Raw genomic sequence first — 21,824 nt, forward strand, 5'->3', positions numbered from 1 at the left:
AAGAAAAAAAAAGAAAAAAAATAGATAAAAATGGAAGAAAAATAATAACCACGACAGCAACAAACACGCGCTTAGCACATGAAACAGTAATTCAAAGCGCTGCGGGCAAGGAGCGTATTAAATTTTCCCAAAAACGCGATACGTGTACGTACCTACAGGTTACACATGTTCACGTGTGTATTTATTTCTTTTATCTTGTTTTATTTCTATTTTCTCGACAAAATTTAGAAACATTTCCCCGATTTCACGGATAACGACAATTTCGTCACATCGTCTGCCTCTGTGTCTACACACTCGTCTTATTTACGTTCGTATTTCCCGCGCTGCTGTTACCGCCGCCCCCCCTTACAGTTTCCAAATATTTTTCGCTACGTTTTACCGCGAACTAGGTACCCTTATACCCACCCACCTCTGTACTAAAAATTTAACCATCTCTAATCCAACTACCTGCCTGCCTCCTTGCTGTTGTAAAAACCACTGTGCTTCTGAGTTTGTAAGTTCCGTTTCCTTTTCTTTTATTATCATTCATCTCCGGCGAATCCCTATTTCTTTCACCGAATGTTAGGTATAACAATCTACGATCTCGACTATACGACACATCGTTTTATGCTATAGATATCTACACGGTGTTGTAATAAATATTGCTCAGGAATAAAATAGCTGCGCCACAGGGGCGGGAGGGGAATGTGTTCGCTCGTCGGGCCGAAAGGAGAGGTCGAGCGGGGCGGAAAGGGGGCTGGGGGGGGGGGGGGAGGTGGGGGGCGACCTTGCCCCGTGCGGCAACTGCTTGTTGCCAAGCTACTCGGTATGTATAGCGTGAAACTGTATTTACGAATGTACATGAATACGTATAGTATACATACGTAGGTACGTACGTACCACTCGTATCTACACCCGTAGTCACTCTGTGCATGCGTGCTGTATAGCTACGTTCATACGGACGTATTAACAAGAATTATGCAGGGTTAGACAGACGTATGTGTTTGGCACATGGAAATTTGGTGTGTAATTACATATATTTAACCCTCGATTTTTACCTCTGCTCTTTATACCTATGGCGTATGCTTTTGTAGCGACTCGGCTTATACCATACCTACGTAGTATTTCTATGCTTTTGAACGTATAGGCAGTGTGTCTATGTGTTCCGTTCGTAAGTAAGAGACGCCGAGGTATCTTGTTTCGAAGTGTAGGCGTCGCGGATCTAGGTTCTCTAGATGACAAATTTTTTCCACAGCCATCTAGAGATGCGGTGGAGCGCCCGCTCGTTGCCGCTCGGTGCAGGCAGTGAGGAAGTCTCTTCGAACATGAACTATGCACAACCATTGAGAACGTGGCGCGCGCTGTTTGAAAAACTCGAGGAGAGACTTGCTTCGATGAAAATCGAACGCTTCGCTAATTCCCACGTTTTAAATTGAATTTAAATTTAATACCATTCGAATAGTGGAATCGTAGTAACAATAAATGGAAAAACGATCGTTCCACGTTGTGGATTATAGGGAGATATAAGTATGTACTTTGTTGCTTCGGAAGTATCATAGGGGTTGTGCCGGGTCGAAATTGACCTATTTCAAATGCTTTCAAAGTCAATTTATATCGCTTTCACTGCATGCATGTGCTTGTACGTGTGCCTGTATAACTACACGTATTGTACCTAAACTCGTGCTATACCTGTGATGTAGGATTAATATTTTTGTCCTCGTAACTTGAATGTACATAAATCTTTGTTAGCGATATTAAACTCGCGGTTGAAAATGATGTGGCTTGTGTAAAATTAGATTACACGCTCGATTATCTCTCTCTGTTATATCAACATCGGTGGTATCCGGCGGTTTCAGATGATAAGTACTGTTGAGGTTAGAATTCGGCCATTTTGCTCTATTATGCAACCTTTTGTCCTATTTCCATCGACAGTATAGAAAGTATTAGAATATTTTTCGAACCTAAGTTGAAACGAACGCGTACCTACGTAGTTACCGACATGTACTGCCGCCGCCCCCCTTTCTCCCCCGCCGCCCCTTTGCCTTTGCCTTCTCTCTCTATCTCGTTTGCTCTTATTCCCCCGTGAACAGAAGCAACGACGAATCATTACCAATCGACGTTTACAGACGAATTTTAGCCGCGTTTGCGCCTGTGTTCGTCAACGACAAACGATTCGCCATTTAAAACTAGTTACATATATATATATATATATATATATACTCGTTAAAATTAGTTATATATGTGTATATATATATATATATATACATATATTTATTTATATACGCATGCAACAATCGCTGTGCGTTTATCGTTTTGCCAATCGAGTATTATAAAACCTGTGAATCTTTCGACTGGCGCGTTTCTGGGGACGTTCCGTATACCTAAGAGGCAAGGAACTAAAATAGCCCCGCCCGCGACCTATGGAGTTGGAGAAAGAGAGAGATAGAATGACTGCCCGAAGAAGGGAGGGCGATTGAGGGAACCTCGAGAGAGAGAGAGCGAGCTCGACCGCGAAGGGGGGGGACGATGTATCGGAGAACGATGCGTTGAAGAGAGAGAGGGAGACAACGATGTCAAAGTAGAAGGGGAGACGCGCGCCACAGGGAACGGCGTTCGCCCGACTAGTTTCTGCTCGCCACGTATCTGGCAGATCAATAATTTCTGATCTCTCTCTAACCCACAATAAAGTTAAAATAAAATAAAATAAACACAACAAATGATAATTAACAACAAATCATCATCGAGAAAAATAAACAAAACCGCAATATTACGTGTAATATAAACTCGGGTAATAATTTCTAATGTGTATTTACGTACGATAATAACAATCATCAAAAGTTATAATGCACGGGCAGTATTATTATCATTATTATTAAATAATAAAATTTAAAGAAAAACCAGAGAGAGAGAGAGAGAGAGAGAGATATACAAAATCAAGTACCAAACGAACGAAGAGTAACAAGAACAAGTATACGTACAAGGAGGTGAGAGAATGAGAAAAGTAAGGAAAAAAAACGAAGATATAATAAAATAAAGTATTTTTTAACGCGCAACGTTGTGATAGAGGGAAGGAAAGAGTGAGAGAGAGAGAGTGGAGAATACACATGTTTTTAGAAAGAACGCGAAGAAGAGAAAATCCAATGGTTCTTTCAGTAGAGGAGTAACAACGTTGCCGTTGTGTCGTTGTCGTTGCCGCCGCAAGCCCGTTCGTCGTTGACGCGATATTATGTCGAGAGTTGGTAGTGAATCCGTGTTGTCTGTGGATGTGGTAGCGATTGTAGCGATTAGTGCTGCTGCCTGTTGGAGGGAAGAGGTTCGTTCCCGGGAATAGCTCGCACTCTTTGCGAGTACGCCGCTATTCCGCACTAGCGAGATAGCTCTTAAAACTTTCTGTTCTTTGGGCCCGACGACAAATTGTACAGTAAGTGTCGCTGCCGCTCCACCGTGGCTGATCAATCGTTCGTTATCTATCTGTTTATTTATTTCGAACTGTTCGTTGAAAATTTTTAGTTCAACGAATACATCGTATATTTACCTAGTGAGTACCGCTGCTCGTTATGTATGCCGAGCATTTTCAACAGCCCCGCGCGTCTAGCGACCTCCTCAAATACTTTACACTATACCTGGGCGTACGTCATCGTATGTTGCTTTTCTACGTTTTCAAATTGTTATCTAACCTTTGCTGTGGCTGGTAACGATCTGCGCCGAGTATAACTCACTTGTGAAATGCCCTTTTTTCAGTTTACAGTTGCTCGATTTACTCGCTAAACGAATCATTCGCACCAACTTCGATTATTACCCGTTGCGCACGACAAATCTCTTCTTAGTTTCAACCTTTCGACTTATCCACTGGTTATTTTCCTAGGAATTTTTGGCGATGAGATTTCTTCGACAAATCTAGTAGCTTTAAATCGTCGCGACGATCCTACAGATTTTATTATTGGTTTTATATTTTACTTTATAATCGATATTTTATAAGGGTCCCGAAACTCTTCGTCGACTCTCGGTTTCATAGTTCAATAGATTTTACACGTTGTTTTATCTTATCGTTACAGATCTCTACTGGTATGGAGCTAGGAGCGCACTGATAGTGATAGTCTACGAGGTGAGAACAGTGTTTTTGAAAATATCGATACGGCTTAGGATGTAATTATTCCGACAATGATCACGGCTGCTTGTTAATCTTAGAAAAATTATCGCCAGTTACATTGTTACGCGAAGAACCATTTGCTCAGCATAGAATTAAGATGAGATTATTTTTTCTTTTTTATACAGATCTTGGTTTCTATGCATAGCCTGCCAAAGAAGAACTGAGCCCAATGTTTCCACACAATTCTAGTTCACATGAGATTTCTACTGAAACAAATGCCTTCGTACAAAATTCCAAGGTGAGCTTACCACACGACTTGTGCATAACGTGCAAGCTTCTGATTTGTATCCGGATTCCGTATTGATTCTGTATTGAAAATATGAATTTCACAACTCAACTTTTTCATCTACGTTGTTATTGTTTACAGGGGGATGTAGTATTATTAATGGCAAGTTGTCCGAGTGGGGTGGAGGAGGGGAGAAGACCAGATAGCGTTAGGTCCTGTGATATCAAATCCGCAAACAACACTACTATGGCACGACCTACCAGCCACCCCGTCGCCACCACCACCACCAATGACTTCATAACCGTCCTGCCACGCCAATCTGGTAAGTAATTTGTCCTCGCCATTTTCTTCTAATCACGAGTTTTCATCCAATCCTCGATAATTATTATCGTCGTATTACTTCACTGTATTTTAACGTGAATTAGATAATTCCATGATCCAGTCGCGAGTCGAGAGAAAACTTTCGGGCTCTACTATACGATTGAGGAGTGTTAGTTAGCGAACAAATCAATACTAGCTAGGTCACTGACTTATCTTAATATTTGTGAAGACAAATTTGAAAGAGTCAAATGTTTTGTAGATCGACAGTTTATTTTATCATTACGCATCGGTAAGAAATGGTGCATACATGAAAAATTGTAAACCTGGTAAACTAGAAAAAGTCAGGGATTTGTGTAACATAAAAATCGCAGCAACCTTGATTTCTGTAGGATGATTGATTGGCTGGGAAGAAGTATAGATATTTTATGGATAATTAGGGTCTTACTTTTAGTAGATGAGACATTTGCCGAGAAGGTATATAGAATCCTTTTATTTTCCCACAATTTCAGGTGAGCTTGGCTCAGCGGCTGAAGGCAAGGCCTGCCAGTCAGTGGCGTCAGCAATCACAAAAAATCCGGCAAAGCACCTTCTAATCTACGATAATAATAAAATAAATAACCACAACAATGCAGAACATAATCATCACAAATACAGAACGCAAAACAAACCGGGTTCGCCTGGGCAGCTGGGAAGCTCCGCCGATAACTCTAAGTCTATTTCTAAGCTCTTAAGTGATAATAAGGATAGCTTTAGTGATCTAAGCATTAGGGTACTACAACTAAGTCTAAAGTTAAAGGTGACAAGGGGCGAAGTACGTCAATCTGCGGGGGAGCCTAGCCTAGTTAGGATACCCAAGTCTGATTGCCCCCCGTGGCTGTCGCACGAATCGTCCGTTGTCGAGAATTACTCCTTACTAGGGTCCCGCCTTGATAAGGGCGAAAACAATAACCTTAAGGCTAATCTTAGGTTCATAAGTAATAATAATTACTCCAAATCTGTGATATTGCTCAGCTCAACCCGCGACGGAGATTACTATCTGCTCTCCGAAAGCGGCGGTGTCAGAGAAGACACAGCTCTCGAAAATTTTCGATTGAAAAATAATTCTTCAAGCCGATGGGAAAGTGTGAAATTACTAGCTGTTAAGTACTCTCCTGTTACCAAGCATGATGGAGCGTGCAGAAAATTGACCCAAAATGATCTTCAAAATGTTAAACTTGTGATCTTATACTCAGATGGCCGTCTGTTTTACGAAGATCATCGTCTCCAGGATTCTCAAAATGATCTTGACGTTCTAGATATTTGGTTCAATCGACCAAACTTTGTCACAAAACTCTTAAAACTGCATTTTGACAATACCGCTACATTAGGGTTGTTGTCCCTCGCACAAGCTCAGAATTTCGCCACCTGTTCTTCCAATTCGCTTATCGTTTCGACAAACGAATCCACCTCTCTGCTGCGATCTTTGACCGATGAAAATCTTACGAAAGTTGAACCTTCTCGACACGCTACTGTGAACGAGCTGATGCAACGCATATGTGTTCCATTAATGATAGAATGTAAGGTTTATGTTAACGGTAGTAATAATAACAATATTGTTATTGGAGAAGAAATGAATATTAATAACAATAATCCAGATGTTATCGAAGACATTGTTAACGTCGCTGTGTGCTACAAGACTAGTTGTACTATGACTACTAATTATAGGCTAGGGTTTCAAAATGATGGTATTAGCTATACCCAAGCAACAATGTTTACTGTTGGTGCTCTTTCATTTCAGGATAACAATAAGTCTAACAAGCCTCTACACGCTAGCTTTAAGGATGATAATTATCAAGTGTCTGCTAAGATCGACGATAAGTTTAACTTTAACCATAAGTCTGTATCTAAGTCTACGCTAAGTGTTAGGTTTAGTGATAAGTCTGAAACGTCTCACGCTACTCGACTAAACAAATCTGACGAAAAAATGCACGTTCTGTCGGCTGTTAACATTCCTACACTGACTACCTGCGAGCCTACGATGACGCTTAAATGCCAACCAGCCACCGTCGCATCCCAAACTAACACTGTACCTGCCTCTCAAGTGGAGAAACACTCAAAAGTTGATGATAAAACTGTACTGTTGAAATCAAGTTACCTTAAATATGACCACGAATCAACTACAAGTAATAGAAATTCATCAAACCATGACCAAAATGCTAATGACTTCGTCTCCCTTAACGAGGAATCTTACGAAAACGACATTGGTTTTTCAAACACATTGAAGAACGATGAACATGATAACGATAATGAAGATTATGATGATGACGATGATGATGACAACGACGACGATATCACACCCAAGAATATCTTACAATCTGAAAAATATTACCAGATGACATCATTCCACGATGGCTGTGCTGCCCGTAACGATGACAATTGCAACGATAATGGCAAACGGTTAAACACCAACAGACCGACCTCAAATATCCAAAAAATGACAGAGTTGTTTGCAATAGTGCGTGACCTGCTCTCTAGGTATCAAAAAGTTTACAAAAGCGACTTAGCGCAAAGTGAAATTATCTGTAAACAACTACAAAAAGCGCTGCCAAATTTATTCAATCGTCCATATTCTTGCAACAAAATGTATCAATCTTCACTGGAATACAAAAAAAGATGGGGAATACCGATAATCTCTGGTCTGGCCGGGGGTGGAGAAAGTTCACTAAACACCGGAACTGCCACCAGCTGGGGATCAGCACCACCTGCGGCGCCTAACAACAACAACAACAACGCCGCCCAATCCGGTTGGGGTGGAACACCAGGAAATCCACCCGTAGGCACTGGACCACCAAACAACTGGGGTGGTAATAACGTGAATCGACCAGTCACCGCAAATCCCAATCAGAATCAGAATCAAGGACCCAGTGGCCAGAACATCCCAGGTGAGGGTAAGACATCAAGTATCGGCGTTATTATTTTTGACATTTTTCGCGAAATTTTGATTCTTCCTGATATATTGTTTGATTTTGTTACAAGTTTCTTTTCTCTTTTATTATTAGCTTTATTGTTATCCATGTATTTTTTTTTTTATATTCAACATTGAGAAACCGTAAATATTTGCGACTAACATTAGTCTCTGCAATTTGACACACTGATTTGAATCAAATCCTAGATCTAATTATTTATAATATTAATGACTAATCTTAATGTTATATAGCCACAACAGTGTAACGTAATCTATATCTTTGACATCAGGTAATGTGAACAAAGTAACCAATCCGAACCAATCTCAAAATCCGCAATCTGGACCAACAACATCTCAGTCAACTAACGCAACGTCAGGGAATCAGAATAACGGACAGTGGCCTCAGGGAAAATCCAGCAATCCTGGTGGATCTGGCCAGAGTCAATCTTCTCAGAATAACAACAACCCGTCTCAACAATCCACGCAGCCAGGAAGTAGCGCTAATAACAATCCGACTAATAGTGCAACATCTTCGACTGTAAACAACACGACAACAGCTGTTGCCAACAATCCTTCATCAAAGCAACAACTAGAACAATTGAACACCATGCGAGAAGCCTTATTCAGTCAAGACGGCTGGGGTTCTGTTAGTATTTAAACGAAAATATTTGATAAGATTTTATCATTCCGTTTTAAGCACTGTCTGCAACCTAGTTGCGTATGTGTTTGTTTTTCCTTGCAATAGATACGTTTTGTCAATATTAATCGACAGTTTTTAAAAGAAAGCTTATTCAATATTTGCTTGATACATTTATAGCTGGTTAGTTAAAGGGAAGAAGTGATTTGTTGATAAAGTTGCATTTCGATCCACAGCAACACGTGAACCAAGATACGAGCTGGGAAGTTCCAACATCCCCGGAACCAAGTATGACCAAAGATGGCGTTCCCATGTGGAAACCACCTGTAAACAATGGTACAGAGTTGTGGGAAGCTAACTTACGAAACGGAGGCCAACCTCCTCCTCAACAGCAAGCCAAAACACCATGGGGACACACTCCTTCGACAAATATTGGCGGTACTTGGGGCGAGGATGACGATGCTGCTGATTCTTCAAACATGTGGTCTGGAGCGCCGACTCCTAATCCGCCCAGTACAGCTCAGTGGCCTGGAGCTGCTGCCAACCAGTCCAGCGGGATGTCCGGCGGTGGTGAGTAAACTTTTTTTTTTCTTCCAATAAGAATCATCACTGTAATCATTTTAATTTATTCACTCAGTAAAGCACATCATACCACTCACAACATTAATGCTATGTAATACTCTTGAGAAATAACACTTTCTTTGCGTTAATACAGAGTCAATATTTTCTTCTTAAAATATGTATTTACTTTCATTGGGTATCTGTGATTGTATTGTCAATTACCACACGATGAATGATTTCGTGCATCGATTTCCTGCGAAATAAAAACATATTTGACCGAATCAATACTTTGTCACTTCTAAAGCGTGATATTGTGAAATAGTCCGCTGTAGATCCGTTTACCAATATGTTTGCAGGTGAAAAATCTTTGATTTACCCGATAAAGTTTACTTATGAAACTTTTGGTTCTTTAATCACGTACTTTTTCTTTTTTTAATTCCTGTACTTACTACCTTTACATCCATCACTCATTGTCATTTTCAGTGTTTACCACAATTAATGATAATTATAAGAATTTGGCATAATACACAATACAATCACACTTTAAATTAAAGTAAGAACTATTTCAAAGCCACTTGTGACGTTATTTCTATAGGGACCAGTTGGGGCGATCCAAGAATGGATCCCAGGGATCCTCGAGACTTGAGAACTGTAGATCCGAGAGAAATGCGTGATCCGCGAGATCATAGAATATCCTTGGATCCAAGAGATCATATGAGAGTAATGGACCCCATGAGCCGTGACCCACGAATGCCCGATATGCGTGGCGATCCGCGCGGTATTTCTGGCCGTCTGAACGGCGCAAGTGCCGATGCTATGTGGGGACAACCACCAGGACCACAGCATCACCAAATGAGTCATCAACACCCGACGGGACCTCCTGCAAAGATGGTAAATCCATCCGGTATAAATCAGTGGGTAGCGCCACCGCCCAAAGAAATGATGCCAGGAAAGCCGTCTGGATGGGAAGAGCCTTCGCCGCCTACTCAGCGTAGGAATGTTCCAAATTACGACGACGGTACTAGCCTCTGGGGTAATCCAGCTCCAAACCCACGTCCGATGCCAGGTGGCAAAGTTTCCCACTGGAAGGAGCTACCGACACCCAATATGGGCCGTGGAGGTATTTTTTACTGCTATTTATACCTGTTTTTTTACTATTATTGTACACAACGTCATGTCAGCATGGTGTGGTTATTCGATAATTTTCACAAACGGTTTGCCTAATATTTAACAACAAGAAGTCTAGTATCTGTACATTTCTGGAGAATCGGGAAAATCTCAAGCAATTTGATGCAGTATTGGGAAATCAGGAAAATATCAGAGGAATTTCGGCAGAACTACTATAATTTTTCTGTCAAGACCGCTCTCAGGCAAATATTCTAGTCACTGTACTAAATACATTTTTAAAACTCAAGTACGTATATAAATTGAACTTGAGTTTTTGTTAATTTGATGAGAAATGTAAAGTTTGGCCCATAACCAAGAATTAACACTAATTTACGGTGTTCAACACTTATTTCTGGTTTGAATTAATGACTAGGTATGATTTTCTATCATACAAATATATGTATATTGTGATGTATTTTCTTGAGACACAAGAGTGATTATGGTTTTATTGACCAAATTAAATAAAGTTTGAGAAAGGTCGACTATTTCAACCTGCAATGAAGATAGAATTATGATCTTATGAGTTTTTTCTGTAAGATTGGTCAAAATATACCCTGAGTAAAAAAATTTGTCTGTAACAACAACAGATAAATTTTGGGGAATTTAAAATGTATTTGAAACTAAACACCCTGTTATAGTATCTCGCCATTTGATTTCAAACTTCATTGACTAGCATACTTTACATTTCAACCATAATATCCTATGTTTGTGTATACAGGAATGCCCTGCCCACCTGGTATGCCGCAAAACCGAATGCCTGGACAGCCAGGCATGAAGCCAGATGTCAGTGGCCCGATGTGGGGTCATCCAACCGGTCCTGGTGGAAGTGGCGGTGGAGGAGGTGCCGGAGGTGGTGGCAGCGGTACAGGCGGCGGTGGAGGTGCTGGCCGCAACGGATCCTGGGGAGATGGACCTCACGACACTGCTAGTTGGGAAGATCAAAAAACACCTTCTGCTTGGAACGAGCCCCCGATAAATCCTCCTGCTTCATGGGGAGGCCCGACAAGTCATAAACCAAAACCTATGGGACCGACCGGAGGATGGGGGGATACAGAAATGGACCCGACTACCAGCTGGGCTCATCCACCCAAACAAATGCTCACCAAAGAAGTTATTTGGAATAGCAGAGAGTTTAGATATCTCTGTGATCTTGGGTACAAGGTACGAATATCTGCTACGCCGGTAAGTCATGGCTGGAAATTTGATGAGTGATTTCTCAACGTGTAACTGATTGGTATTAAATTTTGTTTTATTTTATTCCATTTCCCTGGTTATGTGCAGAAGGAAGACGTGGAAACTGCTTTAAGAAACCGCGAAATGAACAGAGACGAAGCACATGAACTTCTCATTCAAGTACGTCCTCAGGATCATTGGCGTCGTCAGGACAGTCACACTGGATATGATCCTGCTAGTCAATCTGCTGCAGCTGCCGGATATCCGCCAAGGTTTAATCACGTTGCCCAACAGATATCTTTCCCGCCGGTAAGTCGAAATTCATTTATTCTTGCGAGCGGCTCACTTATTCTGTCCAATATCGAGTATAGAAACGCATCCGGGGACGAAGATCCTCGTTTGAACTTTAATCAGTTATAAAAGAAAAACAAAAATAAAATGAAAAACTGACATTTTCGTCAAAAATATATTACAGAATACGTGCGCTAGGCAAGAATTAAACTATGACATTGTTGAGTGGAGTTTAGTAACATGTGATGGTTGTGAGGACTTAAAAATTTTAACTGGTGTTAATGTTTGGAACTTAACATTGATTGGCGATTGAATAACTTATGAAAATTTTCTCAGCATTTGGTGACGGTGACATTAGCTTTGATAAGTAATGACAAGATGACAGTCTTGCGGTAACATTTGTACGTCAAAGTTTCAATATCGAACAATCCGTCCGCAATGTATGCCGAGGTATTAGCTTACACTTTTCTTTAAAACATAGCTATTCGCGGAGAATTAAACTTTCTCTTTTGATTTCATTTCTAATTTCATATATAGTTGGTTTAATTATCAAGATTCTGCATAAAATTTATCGTATATATTATCAGACGATAGTGGTTAAGATGGGCGAGATCTTAGGAAGGGCGAGGGGTATAGGGTGTTCGTATTGAATACAGGGGGCCGGAATGCCTAGCGTGGGGGCCTCTGGTGGCATGAGTGGTTCGGTCGCCAGCGCCAGTCTCCTCAAGCTCCAACAACAACAGCAACAACAAGCAGCTGTACAGTTGCAACAACAACAGCCCAGTGTCACGGCAGCGCCGCAGCCACCTTTTAATCAGGTGAACTACGTGATCCAAAAACTCAAAACATAGAATTCTGGGAACCCTGCCAAAAAGTTCATAGCGCTGAAGTAGTTTTTTTCATAGAACTATTGTTATTTATTTATTTTTTAAAATTTATTTAGATTTTGATAGGTAACGTAAAGACTGCCAATGTAATAGATAAGTTTCGATGAATGAATATGATTAATTTGCGTGTGTAGATATTTTTTTTTTTTTTTTGTTTTATTTTAATCTGTTTTGAATTTGAATTGATAAGATGTTTTGGTTTTTGGTCATTTCTAGTAAAAATTGATAACCACAGGTCTTGAAACTGATGGATATTGAAACACATCGACTGTTTTTGTGGTCGTTGAACTGATTGAGATTTGCTTGTCGTTTTTGCCTGTGCCGTGAGTCGGTCGTCCCCGTATTATTGCGCCTGTGTTGCATGAAAATTATATGCGCTTTTATTCGAATGAAATGTAACAATTACCATTTTCCTCAAATTCCTGGTAATGTACAAAAATTTTACTGACTCTAATAGGAGATCCCGAATGTTTTGTGTTTCGTTTTTGCATTGTAGGATTCCGATATGTAACTATTTCTCATATTTTTTCTTGATTTCGTAGTTTGTACTACTTGATTTTGTAAGACTGATACATTTTACAGAGATTCAACTTTTCCCCCTTTCATATTTGAAAAAAAAAAATGAAATAAATATTGTATCATCAACTTATAAGATTAATATTCTAATAAATTCTGTGACGCGTGTAATTTTGCTACTCGTTGCTGCAATGCTTAGGTTGTCAAACGAATATGTTCTGTTCGCTAAATGATAATGTATGTTTTTAGTTGAATCATGTAACGTGTCTCGCGTAGAAGTAGATCGATTATTTGTTTATAGGTATTGAAAACTTTTAGTACATTGCGACGTATTTACATTTGAGTATAATTTAATTTTTTTATTTTTTATCCTTTTTTTCCCACCTTTTTATAAATCAAATTTCATATTTTCTGTATGTCCAGACGTCAAGAACGCCACAAAATCAGCCCTCTACCCAACAACTCCGAATGCTCGTACAACAAATTCAATTGGCTGTTCAGGAAGGCTATTTGAATCATCAGATATTGAACCAGCCGTTGGCTCCTCAGACCTTGATCCTACTTAACCAGCTGTTGCAGCAAATCAAAGTGCTTCAACAATTGCATCAGCAACATTCAGTGCAGTTAACGCTGAAAGGAAACAGTCAAACGGGACTGCAGATTAGCGTACAAATAACTAAGACTAAACAACAGATCGCCAATCTGCAAAATCAAATTGCAGTTCAACAAGCAACGTACATGAAACAACAACAGCAGCAACAACATCCAGCAACGCCATCTCAAGCATCTGATTATTATAAAACATCTGTACATGATCCTATGTCTGCGTTGCAAAATACCTTCAGTGACTTGACCATGAACAAGGAGCCTCAAGTAGTAAGAATCAATAAATGAAAATGTATTATAATTGGCAAATTTCCGTCTACTGTTAAAAGATTTATAAAATGTGTGATGATTTGACAATACCTTGCGACAATCGGAACATTGGATACTTTGAATTTGTCATTAAAAAAATTTCGTTCTCTTGCAGAGCCAACAACAGTCTCGTTTGAATCAGTGGAAGCTACCATCCCTGGACAAAGAAGGCGATCTTGGTACTAATGAATTTTCACGAGCTCCCGGTACTACAAGCAAACCGCCGACTACACCAGGTGGTCTCACTCAATCACACAGCAGTCCTAACATGAATCCTTTACTAGGACAAGGAGACGGGACCTGGTCTTCCAGACTTGGTGACAGCGGATGGCCAGACGCTGGTACCAGTGATTCTACAGATGGGAAAGACTGGCAACCCGGTGGTGCTGCTTTCACCGATCTGGTACCAGAGTTTGAACCTGGCAAGCCATGGAAGGTAATCCACTCCCAATACTGGCAGCAATTACATACGTATATATCAGACTTCCAAAACTAAATAAACTGTTAAACATCTAGATTCGAACTAAAGTGAACATAAATATCGCAGGTCTACTTGATACTTGATAAATAGGTGATTAGGATTTAGTACTTAAGGATTGTCCGGGTCCACCTATATTTGATAACGTTTTAGGGGAATCAGATGAAGAGCATTGAGGATGATCCAAGTATTACTCCCGGATCAGTGGTACGCTCGCCTTTGTCGCTTGCTGCCATTAAAGATCCCGACGCAATATTTTCATCGACCACCAAAACCTCGCCGCCACCTTCAGCCAACGCGGACACGTCGATCCCCAGTCTGAGTAACTCGACTTGGAGTTTCAACCCGCCAGCAACGACACCCAGCGTTTTTGCCAGGTAGGCTTATTGATGTGTTGAAAAATAGAGAACAGTTGCTTGCTGCACACTTGTCATCGAATTTGAACATTGTGTCATTACGTAACTGAATTAATATTTTCTCGTTGGGCAGTTCTAAGAATACCTGGGGTGAATCTGCTCCACCGCCTACCGCTGTTACTTCTGAGTTGTGGGGCGCTCCGATGAGCAAAGCTCGAGGACCTCCTCCTGGCTTAGGAAGCAAGGGCGGTGCAAGTGCCAGTAATGGTTGGGTTGGTTTGGCCGGAGTTAATCGATCGTCCAGTTCATGGGGTCTTCAATCCGGTGCCGTTGGTAACGCTGCTTGGGTCTCAACTTGGCTTTTGCTGAAAAACCTGACGCCACAAATCGATGGATCTACGCTGAAGACATTGTGCATGCAGCATGGGCCTGTACAAGACTTCAGACTGTATTTGAACCACGGAATTGCTTTGGCTAAATATTCGTCGAGAGATGAAGCTATCAAGGTATGTTCTCGTTGATTCTATTGCGTTATCATCATGTCATACCTCAGACCAATTCTTTTCATATTTCACGCTACTTGTTTGTACAACTGTTTCAATAATCTAAACTCTCAGTTACCAATTGGTAATGTTACGTAAACGTTTCGTACAAATGCCATAACGAATTTTTCACAGGCTATATTCGCCAGTTACACAGTGGTTCCCCTATTTCTCCAAAAGTGCCCCATTTTTTATTTGTCTTTCTTCCTCTACAAGTACTAAAACTGAAGGTTTCCTCTAAAACCCCCGTATTTTTGCCAGTCAGTTACTTTTATTATTTTTTTCTTTTTAATTTTTTTTTGCTCTTTCATAAATCAAAATGGACTTCGAAAATCAATTCGATGTTTGAGAACAATGTTTACACTTCCATCTTGACACAGGAATGAAAAAAAAAAAAAACAATATATACTGAATCTCAAAAGTCTACTTATTCTTAGTTGTAATTCACAAGAAAATAATTTTTACGGTTTGATTGAGTATCTTTATCTACGGATTACGTGTCCACTCATCCCTTATTATTTTTCCCCTACGTTCAATTGGAAATATAAACATTGTTTTTACACATCAAATTGATTTTATCGGTTCATTTTAGTTTACAAACGAAAAGGAAAAACAATTAAAAAAACATCGACAATTTCGATGTATCTTATATTCAAAATTTCAATCACCCTCCCTGGCACGTATTGATATTGTTTGAAAATTTTATATATGTATATACAGGTTTGGTTTTCTACAATATGAACATATTTCAGTGGTGCAATCGAAAAAATTGCAAAACTACTAAACTAACGGACACTCTAGTGTGTATGTAATTTTGCTGTATTTAGTCATTACGATAAAAAAATATCAGATCTCTAGTAACCCCCCTTCCCATGTTTACAAAGCTTTCTTCTAAACTTGCCCAACTTGAGCACTGTGAAGCCTGTACTTGCAATGTTTATTCTGCGCATTGGGTACTACATTTATCTTTTGATTTCCTCGGAAAACATTCAGTATAGAAAAACTACCGTGGTATGTTGTTTATTATTTTTTTTTAACTAAATTATACATTAATGTAACCATATATTGCGCGAGTGCTATTTGAATTTTAATATCAAGAATCGTACACATAATAAATTCAGCTGTTTGTGATCTATTATGCACAACACAGTTCACGTATGTTTCTGGCACCATATCGATGTTGATGATATATTTAGGCACAAGGAGCACTGAACAACTGCGTTCTTGGCAACACGACAATATTTGCCGAATCTCCTGCTGACAGTGAGGTTCACACACTGTTGCAACATCTCGGCCACGGCGGTCAGCAACAAACCGCTGGAACGGCGGTTTCTGGATGGGGTCTCAGAACTACCAGCAAAGCCGGTCCTCCCCCAGACACATGGGGCGGTAGCTCAAGTCAGCTTTGGGGAGCCCCACCCGGTGGTAATTCATTATGGAGTAACGCAGGCATCGATAGCGGCGATCAACAAAGAGCTACGCCGAGCTCGTTGAATTCTTACCTGCCCGGAGATCTTTTGGGAGGTGAGTCCATGTAGGCAGCTCCCAATATCATGCGAAATAAGACACGAAATACTCAATACATGACGAATGTTGAGAAAGAATGGTATAAAACGATGTAACTTCGATAAATTTTACGACTCGTATTTCTACTACGATTGTGACCGTACAAGTACATGCATACATACATATATATATATGTATATATTTTTATATATATATATATATATGGATTGATATATATACATATATATATATTATACACATACATTACCTATTTTCGATTTTCTTTTGTCTTTTTCCTTTCATTTCTTTTTTCTTTTTTTTCCTTCTCGTTTTGCTAGAATTTTACTCTACTTGTTCCAAGAATGTCGAAGGAGTTAGTGGTTGTATTTTGATACGTTTATCTTGAGACCAGATATTATCCAACAATTCTACGTACATACACATTATCATATTTTTGGTTAAGCATCTGTACTAAAAATAGTCGGCGAATGTTAATATTACCGATGAAATGTGACAATTGAGAACATTTTTATTGGATTTAAATGGAACTGTTGAAAGTCTTCTCATAATGTCAATTACATTGTAGGGACACAAATTGGAAAAAGAAAAAAACAAAAGAAAAAAAAAACAATAACAATAATGATGAAAGGAAAAGAAAAAACAAAGAACTACTTAACTCTTCATTCTTTGTGATTAAGGTCGAACAAAGAATTGAGAAACAGCCAAAAAAAATGTTACAATTACAAGAGCGATATTTAATTGTTATGTGACTAATATAGTCTATACACTTGATTCAATCGTCATGAGAAGACTCGTGCTTCCCTAAAAAGTCATTACAGGTTACAGGGATCATCTCTTGATATTGATTGTGAGATAAGTATGCATGCAGTTTAAATGGAAAACACCCCGATGATAAGAAAAAAAAAAAAAAAATTAAAATATACTTACACGTGTATTTGAACATATGAAGTTCTAAATTGTCATTGAAAGATACATACATTGTTGTGGCAATTATGGTAGAAGTGGAAAGTTTGAAATGCTTTAGGAGAAAGGGACAAAGAAAAATAAAAACATATATATCAAAAGGATTTACTGTATGCTACGACAAAAATTTTTGGTTGTCTCTTATTAAATTTTGCTGTATTGATCCGTACAGAATTATTAAGTCTTAGATCATGTCTAAGAGTGTTCCATTTTATTACTCGTGCAGTCGTGAACACTGTTTCAAAACGAGTATCAAACTTAGACTGTACCAATCTAATCAAAACTTTACGAGCATTGACGTCTCAGCTTGTTAAGCTTTTTAACAAAGCAAGGACGCAACGATACCAAATGTTATCGCAATAACATAAATTTTATTATATTAAAAGGAAAGAGGGGGGGAGGGGGGGAGGGGGAAGCAAAAAAAAAAAAAAATTAAACAAAATAAAAAAAAAAAAAAAAAAATGAAACTTATGTAAATCTAAAATGCCACCTGTCGTGCCAATGTTCAATGTGTCTCTGTACCATTAATTATAGAGTTTAAAACTAAAAGCGAGAAAAGAAAAAAAAAAGAAAACAAAACAAAATACAACAAAAACATTTAAATAAAAAACTAAACTAGAAAAGAGAAGTGAAATCTAATTTTAAAAAGAATACGTTCAAATCGAAAAATTATATCGCCAAATACCCCCAAAGTATTGGCGGGCCTCTTGTGATATAAAAGGGCAGAAATGGTCGAACGAAATCAGTGTCGGTCATTTGATCGTTTGTCGAAGAACCTGTTTTGCCTCGTACTGGTTCTAATACAAACGACAAGTACGATAATTCAAGACACGCGCAATAAACAGCGAATTAAAACCTATTTAAAAAAAAAGTAAAAATCTCCATCCGGAGACCGATCGACGTATAAAAAAAGAAAAAAAAAAATACTGCGCAATAAAATGATGGAATCACACACATACACATACATACACATCGTATATACGTTTAAATGAAAGAATACATAGTGTTAGAAAGAGAGAGAGAGAGAAAGAAAGAGAGAGAGAGAGAGAGAGAGAAAGAGAGAAAAAAATGGAAAACTTAATTTAAGTGACTTTAAAGTTAAGTAAAAAATATTAACTATGACAAGCCAATCTCACGACAACGCCGCTCATAACGAGCCGTTCTATATTAAATTGATTTACTTAATAAATGAATTGTGAAGAAGAAGAAGAAGTTCTAACCAATGTAAAAAATATATATATACATACATATATATATATATATTATATATAATATAAGGTAATAATATTTAATGATTAAAAAATACTAAATCCACATACTAACGATTATGAACATAAGTATAATAATAACGAATAGATAAGTATACTATAACTATATTTAACTGAAATTAATAATAAAAAAATTCAAAAAAATAAAAAAAAAAAAAAAAAAAAAACAAGTAATAAAATAAAAATACGGTATAGTATAAAATTATACATGGTTTAAAATGAAGAATTATAAACAGGCCTGTCAACAGCAGTGATGATACCATACATCTTATTTGCGCGACAGATTTACATTGATCGAACAGAATCGCATTTGATTTTTTTTCTTTTTTTTTCTATTTTAAAGAGAGAAAAAACTCCTTTTTTCTTCTACTAACAAAGCTGTTGTTTAGCTTCGCAAAAAAATATTCGCGCAGAATTGCTTTTACGATAACGCCTGTGTAACGCAATTAACACAAGGAAATCCAATCAATTGCAAACAAACAAACACTCAAACAAACACACACACAAACAAACGCACGCACACACACCTAAGTATACAGACACGTCATATACACATGTATATATGTCCTAAGGAAGAATACGACAAATGATGGGACGAAGTTTAATGTGTGAAAGAGCGAGAGAGAAAAAGAGAGAGAGATAGAGAGAGAGAGAGAGAGAGAGAGAGAGAGAAATGAGAACCTATATATTTGGAGGAAAAAAAAAAGCCCAATCTAGAAATGAAACGAAACGAAACAATACTAAACAAATAAACCGCAAAAAAGAAAAAAAAAAAGAAACTTTATGAAAAAACCCGTTGAGAGTGGGACGCGTGCCGTAGTCGAGTAATTTATTTTCGAAGATTGAACTTCGAATTTTAGGAAGATATTTGTTGTGATAATAATACTGTAAACTAGTGCTTAGGTTTACAATTACTCTACGCGTTTAGAAAAGGATAAGGTGAATAAATTAATATGACACATGTGTGCGTGTGCGTGTGCGTGTATACATATATATATATATATATATATATATATGTATTGTCTATATTATTACTATTATTATTGATTGATCTATTATCTATATATTGCATATTAATTGGTAAGGAAAAAATATATCTATATTATCATACACACACATCTTTGGATAAGTAATGCAACAATACGATTTTTAATATTAATATATTTATTATGAGCTATTACCGCTATTGTCTATTATGATTTATGATTTATTATTATTATTATTATTATTATTATTATTATATTTGCCCCTAGCTATTATTATGAATATTAAATGTTGTGAAGATGTGCTGGTAGCATGTGAGTAAAGCGCGAGCGGCGCTATATCATATATATAGGTATATGTATACAGCGTAATTTGAAAAAAAAAAACAAAAAAAAAAAAAAAAACAACAAAAACGAAAAAAAAATACAACCACAAATATGCATTAACAATTAATGGATAAAACGCGATGGAAATTTATCGCGAAGAGTGCACATCAGTATTTGAAACCGATGATTTTCAAAAAGATTTTTTTTCATACCTCGTCTCAATTGATCGCAAAAAACGAAGATGAGCGTGAAACACGAATTAAGTTTGTTTCAATTGTATTTTTAACAAATCAGACGTCACACGGGCGAAATTTGAATTTATCGGCGTATAAAATTTTTCGAATTCGCGCTTGGGACAAAAGAAAAAAAAGAAAAAAAAGACGAGGAAATGAAAATAATAATAATAATAATTTAAGAATTTAAGTAACACACTTGCAATGTGATATCTCGTGTCTTGTCTGACGAGACGTTTTAAGATAGTTCGCGTTTGTTTTTCGTGTAAGTTAAGGTAACAGAGCGATAAAAGAAAAAAGAAAGAACGATAAAAAAAAAAAAAAAAGTACTAAGTAATGATAATTAATGAAAATTCCGCACGAACGAATGTTCGCCGTAAAAGAATCATTGTCATGGCTCAAATCGCGTGTCACTCGACTTTGAGTGATTTGTTTATTTATTTGTAATTTTTTTTATTTTTTATTTTTTTTTCTTCTTTTTCTTTTCTCCTTCCTTTTCTATCTATCTCATTGTTTGTTCTTAGGCCAATAATTTATGCTCTGCTAATAGGAAGAAAAACTTTTAATATTCAGAATCGATGGACGGACGGATGGATGATAATTAATGTACACTGTTTATTGAAAAAGTCTTGCGGCTGTTAGCGGTTTGATAATAATCGATAGGATCTGACTTCACATGCCATTTTAGCTTTTAAGCGTTTTTCAATGATTTAGATTATTATTATTATTATTATTATTATTAATATAACTATTATTATTATTATTAACAATATTATTATGCTTAAGAAATTGTAATTTTCTTTATTTTATTTTTTTTTCCGTTTTTACTTTTATCCATCTTTATTATTGAGATTCGCGGTAGACTCCACCTCGAACACGACGACCAAATAGAAAAAGCTAGTAAGCGGTGTAGGAAAACTAAAATATAGTTAGCAGCATATATAAATACAATATGTAACATATGAATTACTATGGTTATATACGTTAGGCTTACTAATATATCAACTCTCACCTGCCCTCCTTACGTTTAATTGGCCATCGAAGCGAAATCTTATGAACAAAATTCGTCGAATACAGTGAATAATGATTGATTATAACTCTTTACAGGGTATTCACGTTACTAAATAATTTCAATCAGCTTATTATATATATATATATACATATATATGTGTGTGTGTAAGTACAACAAGTTTGGCCGAATGTCTGTTGCATAAAATATTTTTGAGCTTGGTTGTACAATTAAAAAAAGAAATTTTTTTTTTTCTCCATGCCTCAAAGTATATCGCGACGAAACAAGTTGATGAATTTTCGCTTCTAAACCCAGTAATAATTAACAGTTTTTATGATACAGAGCTTAGACTTAACTAGCAAATGAAGTAT

The 21,824-nt window shown here is 37.7% G+C and overlaps 1 protein-coding gene across 10 annotated transcripts in view; it reads left to right on the plus strand.

Annotated features, from left to right (window-relative positions):
* LOC124176271 (trinucleotide repeat-containing gene 6C protein-like) overlaps positions 1-21,824 on the plus strand; it is a 47,468-nt gene that overhangs the window by 3,755 nt on the left and 21,889 nt on the right. Inside the window, exons 2-17 of one of the 10 annotated variants that reach the window (XM_046557326.1) lie at positions 4,035-4,084; positions 4,255-4,367; positions 4,497-4,677; positions 5,186-7,603; positions 7,911-8,266; positions 8,494-8,827; positions 9,414-9,938; positions 10,704-11,167; positions 11,267-11,467; positions 12,106-12,267; positions 13,276-13,728; positions 13,883-13,946; positions 14,052-14,203; positions 14,399-14,622; positions 14,735-15,107; positions 16,340-16,667. In XM_046557326.1, coding sequence (XP_046413282.1) covers positions 4,299-4,367; positions 4,497-4,677; positions 5,186-7,603; positions 7,911-8,266; positions 8,494-8,827; positions 9,414-9,938; positions 10,704-11,167; positions 11,267-11,467; positions 12,106-12,267; positions 13,276-13,728; positions 13,883-13,946; positions 14,052-14,203; positions 14,399-14,622; positions 14,735-15,107; positions 16,340-16,667 — 6,304 coding nt within the window. In that variant the 5' untranslated portion in view covers positions 4,035-4,084; positions 4,255-4,298. The other 9 variants (XM_046557322.1, XM_046557321.1, XM_046557320.1 and 6 more) reach the window with 9 other exon arrangements.

This window comes from Neodiprion fabricii, chromosome 2 (assembly GCF_021155785.1).
Source record: "Neodiprion fabricii isolate iyNeoFabr1 chromosome 2, iyNeoFabr1.1, whole genome shotgun sequence".
In the NCBI taxonomy this organism is placed as follows: domain Eukaryota; kingdom Metazoa; phylum Arthropoda; class Insecta; order Hymenoptera; family Diprionidae; genus Neodiprion; species Neodiprion fabricii.